General features: G+C 36.4%; 1 protein-coding gene across 2 annotated transcripts; it reads left to right on the top strand.

Annotated features, from left to right (window-relative positions):
- The first annotated feature begins 2,254 nt into the window (after nucleotides 1-2,254).
- Nucleotides 2,255-6,766, top strand: LOC149090121 (uncharacterized). Of its 2 annotated transcripts, none has more exons than XM_089235666.1 (2): nucleotides 2,255-2,335; nucleotides 5,815-6,766. In XM_089235666.1, the coding sequence occupies exons 1-2, from the start codon at nucleotides 2,315-2,317 to the stop codon at nucleotides 6,646-6,648; spliced, it is 855 nt and encodes a 284-aa protein (XP_089091792.1). In that variant the 5' UTR covers nucleotides 2,255-2,314; the 3' UTR covers nucleotides 6,649-6,766. The 2 variants fall into 2 exon arrangements, with proteins under 2 accessions (XP_089091792.1, XP_089091783.1); XM_089235657.1 differs by having other exon boundaries at nucleotides 2,265-2,335; nucleotides 5,812-6,766.

Raw genomic sequence — 6,766 nt, 5'->3', positions numbered from 1 at the left:
ATTTTTTCTGTGGTCATGTCGCCGTTTCTGTTATACCCCAGTGTCAGGAAAGTTTTCTGACAAGGAAAAACCGGGTATCGAACTCGCGACACATCTAAACATCCTTTGGTACTTATGCGAGTATCTTATCGACCTTGGCTACAGCGCCGATTCCTTTTTAGTATCTGTATACTGTATGAACATCGTATGATATTTAAATTGCCTTTCTGTTGCACTAATCATAAGATATGGATTTAAGAGAGGTCTAAAATGTTTCAAAGCACAACATTGGGTCTTGTTCCTTAATACATATAATGTCCAAATAGGGTAAAATTACAAAGGTAGAAAAATACAAATATTTGACGGAAAAATAATTTCATGAGTATTTTTGATATAAATCATGTATATTTAAATGAAAAATATAAAAATAATGACACAAATATGATCAATAATATATACGGGGTGATTATAATTAAAGTTCTCACACTCTTATATATGATATGAGTAATATGATTGAGTATTTTTTCCTCTCAAAAATTGCTTATTCGAATACTGTCAAATTTTGGTCTGGTCTGGTCCATAGTCTCATTAAGATATCCTAAAAATTTGGCTGTATTCGGGCAAGCAGTTTTTTGACAAAAACTACTCGGAGTACGGGAACTTTAATTATAATCACCTCGTATACATAGAATGCATAATATTATTCTACATTTTTCTCTTGCATAAAGGAAAATGTAATGTGTGTGTGTGTTTAATTCTATCAGTTCCTTTGATGCTGGGTGATTGCATTAGAGATACAACATTCGTGATGTTAACATTTGCTATATCACGCAGATGAACAATAAAATAGTTTCTCACCTCTCCTCCAAAGAAAATTCATGCGGTAGAAGTGTTTGTGGGACGAATCCCACACACTATAAACTTTATATTTTTTCTATTCAATTTGACAAGGAAATAACCAAAGGCGGATGGAAGAAAATAAATGAGGGTAGCCGAAGTTTTTGTAGGAGAGAAGTACAGAATTTTAAAACTTAAAATATAAATTGCATTTGAAAGCAAAAGAAAAGTATTAAAAATTAATGTAAGTTGAGTATTCCAAGATAAACTAGGAAATTTCAAGTTTTATACTGTTTGTTCCAAGGTACACGTTCCTTTTTTTTTCAGGATACCCGATGTTCCACCATTTGTGAAAAAAGACTCATTTAATGTGATTCAGCACTTGGTGTGGTTCATCAGGTGATTGCATAGATTATAATTAATAAATGTAGTTCACTAAACTTGCAATGTTGAGAAGAAGAAACAAGGCAAAAACCAAGCTCACAATGTTTTCACAAAAAGGTGCCTACTTGCAGAATCTCTGTCAAAGTCACAGACAAAGAGCTGAAACAACATTCAGTTGTGAGGGTGAGGTTCAGTTGAGAAGCATTTATAATCTCTTGCACTTTAAAAACATCAGCTGGAATGCAATACTACGACATCAAAACTATTTCAACTATTCAAAGGTTTACAGTGCTCAGAAGGTACAACACTTGATCTTGTCAGGGGGGTGATTCAGAAGAAATTAACTACTCAATTGGGGGATCGATTTGTCGTACTAATGTCCTTTAAAGTATTGAATAGTTGTGTTGCAATTTATTCCAATGCTTTGTAATGATCTATAACTAAGCTCCAATTTCGAGAAGAAATATATGTAAAAAAATATATATAGGCCTATATATTATATCGTATATTGACTGGACCAAGATCCATTTCCTTAATTATTATATCCTTTAATACAGTGAAACATTCGAAACACGTAGAGGTTGTTTGACAGGTCAATTATTTCTCATTACGCTAATGATCTTCTGTGAAACGTAATTTTTTAAAACATCCGCCGAAATTCGATTTCGCACCGAAACTATAACCAGAGGTTAATTTGAGGATTTTTATATGCTATTAGTATTTTTAATACGTGCATATATTTTCAAACAATATAAGCAATTTATTTTCATTTTGATATTGCAAATGTCCTCATATTTTTCCTCTCAGTATCTAAACTTCACGACAAAATCCAAATTTATTAAAAAAAAATAATTTCCACTCCTGCAGCTGCTGTTGTCTCATTCCGAACATTAATAATAATTCATGAATCGCATCACTTAAGCAATGACTCCACGCGAATACGTAGTTGCTTTTCATTCTTTGAATCAAAATTGAAATAATGGTATGGTGTGTGTAATACTATTACCCAATTCAATTCAGCTCAATTTGGCAGGTGGCTTATAAAAAGATGAGCATTCACTCTTTATTTCACAGAATAGGTGTGATATTGCGAAGAAAACGTTTTTAAGAGAAAATGGAAGTTTCAATCGTTCGGGTAAGTGTTTTGCTTGAACGTGAGTGTTTGCGTTTTACGACGTATGTTTCAGGGAGTGTGTCACGATTATGACCTCTGGGGCTTCAAAATGTCGATTTTCGAATAGAACTTTTTATATTCGAAAATATTATTATATAACTAAAATGAATAAATACTTCATTTTTAATTGTGCAAATCGAATGCAAAAAATATTGTGTCAATCGGTTAGTTAGTTCGTTCTTTCAAAATAAAAGGAGTAATGAATGACAGTATAAAAGTTACGACAGTGTAAAAAATACTAACGATCTCCACGTCAAAAAGTCTCACCCTAGAGGGCCCTCTCACCGGCCTACAACGATGCAAATATTTCACTATTAAATGACACTCAAAATTTGAGGTATAGATAGCAGCACTGAAAAACCAGATAAAGCTCTAGATAAACATTCAGAATGTTAGACATACGTAGAATTAACCTGTGAAGTCAGAGGTGAATTTTTCTTTCCAAAAAAAAAAAAAATTAGCCTCTCTACATACAGGCAGTTTCAGTAAAATCTTGTATTAACAAGTGGAGAGAACAACTTTCTCACATATATGTCACCATCTGTTGGGTCCCGACGCCATTCACGAGCAATTAGCTGATGATCTTCACGGTCCATGGCACGGTAGCGTTCAGCATATACAGGGTGCATAGGAAGAAGAGCATATGGCATTTTACTGGCGAACCGTTTATTGCAGAGGCATACTTTCAATTACGAAAAAGTATCCACATAACGCGTAGTAGTCAGATATGTCATTCAAATACAAATACAACACCACAGCAGGCAAAATGCCCAACGAGGTGGCTGAGAAAAAGATGCTCATAAAAATATGAATGTCATATATTTCCAAAAAATATATACCAACCAAATTAAAAATGCAATTAACAAAAATTATAATCAATATATACACGTGATAAAATATTGTACAATGCCCATAAAGAATACTTATGGTTGTCTTATTCTGAGTACGGATAACTTTTCGATTTACCCCAACATGTTCATCGTATTTCTTTTTAAACGTGTCAATTGTGTTACAATTTACTACCTCCGGGGGTAAGCTATTCCATTTATTAACAACCCTATTAGAGAAAAATTCCCTGCGACACCATAGCCTTGCATTCATATGGCAAGGGGTTAGTTTTTGGAAATAAAAACAATATCAAATTTTTATACAGTCCCCGCCTGTGTCCCAAAACCCAGTTAGAAAGTAGTTGCCCTGTCTCTCCTGATGCCAAAAAAAAAAACCGTTTCTAATTGCAATATTCACTGAGATATTCAAATTCGAAAAACGGATGAAAGTTTGGAAAAAAAAAAAAAGCTCTAAATGCGGTTACACTGTTTTAGCCTCATTCAATGCTATTTTTTCCTAACTTTCCTCCGTTTTTCGAATTAGAACATTTCAGTGAATATTGCACTTAGAAACGTGGAAGTTTTTTTTTTTTTTTTGAGGAGAGATAGGCAACAACTTTCTGAGTTTTGGGACAGACGGTGAATGTAGAAAAAGTTGACGTTTTTATATTTCAATAACTATGTAACCACTTGAAACATGAATGATATACCTGACTACAACACGTTATTTGGAAATTTTTTCGAACTGGAAGTATATATGCTCTCTAGGATCAATAGTTCGCCAGTAAAATGCCATACGCCATGTTTGCTATGCACCCTGTATAACGCTCCAAGGAAGAAATGTTCCATCCGTATTCATAGATTGGTAGTAGAGCACGAGTCCTGATGGCAGTGCTGAATTTTTTTTTCTCCAAAAAACCAGCATCGCCAATCTTTAGTATGTCCTGTGATCGCTTATCATTGATAAACAGCGTTTTGTTTGTCTAGAAAAATCACAAATTTTCAAAAGAAAAGGGGGAAAAATATTTTAAAACCAAATATTAGGGATTTTCTGCAAGTATAATATTCCTTTCTCAAAATTTTCCGCCATTAAATTTAAAATACCGGGTAGGCGAAAAGACCTCGGCACATTTTGAACCAAGTCAACCAGCTAATAAAAAAAAATTATGCATTTAAAATGCTCTTATCCGGGCCTAATTTTTTTTACAAATTAAAAAAAAAATTTATATATATATATATATATATATATAGTTAAAAATTTCACGCCCAGGTGGCGCTGTGTCACAAAAAACTCGACATGTATGAAATGCCGTACAAAAAGAATGCAATATTAATGTTTATCACGATTTGCATTACATGTGAAACTATCAAATTTCAATACAAACATCCTTTCACTGTTTTAGATGTAGCCGGACCTACAAAGGATACTCATATTAAATGTGTTAGTCTTTCGCTGTTTATGCGATAATTTGTGACGCATATCGAAATAAATATTAATTATGAACTGTTTGTATGGCATTTTATGAGTTACTTAAGTTAATTCCCGGTGACTTTCTGACTGTACCCGGGCTTTCTCCGTATACTGGGATCAGTGACAAACCATTTTAAAAGGGATACACATCTCTGAAACGCACTGTCAGGGAATCACGGTAGCCGAGGTAAATATTATAATCTATAAACCATTGTTGCCTGACAGTTGTTTTGCCCGTTTCGGGCATTTGTGTAGCCCTGGAGAATTTTTAATGTAAACTATCGTTCAAGTCGGGCCCTGTTCGATACAAATGCAAAATTCGGCGAAGATTGGTCTAAAATCTCAGATTTGTATAGGGAACATACACACACACACACACACATGCAGAAAATCAGTTATATACAGGGTTAACTAAACTGTAAAAGGACTCGGAAGTGTAAGGGGTGATAGAACTCGTTAAAAACAGACAACTTTCACCACACAATATGGAGTCGGGAAGCAAGAGGTGAGCCGCAAGAGGGCGTCTGCGTGTTTAAAATGAAGACCCCCCAGTAAAGACGAGAAAAGGACAAAGAATCTTCATCATCGAAAACTTGACAAAATAAATGCTGAAATGAGCGACCACCAACTGCAATACAGGTGTCACATCGATGATGGGCAGCAGCTGAATGACGGGTTCCGCGTTTCAACCATTGCAGAGAAAGCGCCCTATCTCGGCTCGCCGCTTGTTTTCCGACCCCACGTTGTATGGGGAAAGCTGTTTGTTTTTGCGAGTTCCATTTCTCCCCTTACACTTCTGGCCATCAGCTTAGTTACACCCTGTACAGATAGAATATAGACGTCGAGTTTTTTTATACGAGATGACACAGTGTGAATGAAAAATTTTTAATTACTTTTTTCAATTCACCGAAACAAAACTCTACTCCGGGATGGGTACTTATAGCACAAACAGCACTGCAACTTTTTATGTCTCTCAGTGTTGGTTTTTTTTCCTTAATCTTAAAATGTGTCCAGGACTTTTCGCCCACCCCCGTATATTTTGTAATCATTTCTAGGGGTTATGTAGCCAAATTATTATCATGAAATTCTATACACGTGAAATATATATGTCAGATGTTTTTCTCATTTTTTTCGTTAAGCAGGTTTTCTTATTGTGCTCGTTGTTCGTGGTTGGTACACATGCGATTTTGGACAGCATCGTAGGGTTCCTGAACGGTGGTTTGCCTAACGTTTACGGAGAGGAAGGAGATTCGTGGTATTTCAGCCGCCCAAATTTAGGTTCGGAAGCGATGTACGACCAAGTGCCACGTCGACAGAAGAGGGCGCCTCAGTACAATGGTCAAGGAATGCCCGATTATAGTAATCATAGAATGCCCGATTATAGTAACTATAAAATGCCCGATCCTACTTCCACTGGGATGTCCAATCCTACTGACACTGAATTGCCAAATCTTGCTAATTCTGGACTCATGGATCCTGTTAGATTTTTCAGTCAACTGGTGAAGGCGAAGATCATAATATTGACCGCAACGAGAGCTCTCCAGGCTGTTGGGTATGAAGTTCAGACCAACAGAGATGGCGTCCCCATAGTTCCTACGAATCCCGGAATCGGCCAAAGAGTGTTTATGGCCGTCAAAGCAGCCCTGGATAACCTCGGACCTTCGACAATAGAATACCGTCTGAGACAAGGTTTGGGCGCGCTGTTAACCAACGTAGCCTTCGACGCTGCGAGGGACATCTTGGTTTCTGCTGGCTTCGACGAAGCCACAATCGAATACTACAGAGGAGACGTCCGATTCGTGCTACAGACGGCTCTCAACGTCGCTGCTATTAAACTTTTCAAGTACGTTCAGAAATTACAAATTCCTGTGGAAGCTGCCAAATTGCTAGTCATCGCTGGGAAGTCTTTCGTGCCGATTGTCGACACCGCAGCTGCAGCCGTTGCGAACCCGTTGATTCAAGCCGCTACCCATTGAAGTGCTGAATTTTCAGTTGTACTTGCTTTCGCAATGTATAGAATTTCGCAATGATTAGAAAATTGCGGTACTTTTTTGTAAACAATGTTTTCCAATAAAATATTGTGTTTCTGACTCA

This window comes from Pholcus phalangioides, unplaced genomic scaffold, assembly GCF_987345545.1.
Source record: "Pholcus phalangioides strain wild (caught in Gottingen) unplaced genomic scaffold, Ppha-v1.0 ptg000001l_1, whole genome shotgun sequence".
Taxonomy (NCBI): domain Eukaryota; kingdom Metazoa; phylum Arthropoda; class Arachnida; order Araneae; family Pholcidae; genus Pholcus; species Pholcus phalangioides.
This window is presented reverse-complemented; position numbering and strand designations above follow the sequence as displayed.

Coding starts and splice junctions, on each gene's coding strand:
- LOC149090121 (XM_089235657.1), top strand. CDS start 2,315: ATGGAAGTTTCAATCGTTCGG. Junction 2,336..5,811: donor TGGAAGTTTCAATCGTTCGG/GTAAGTGTTTTG, acceptor TTTTTCGTTAAG/CAGGTTTTCTTATTGTGCTC.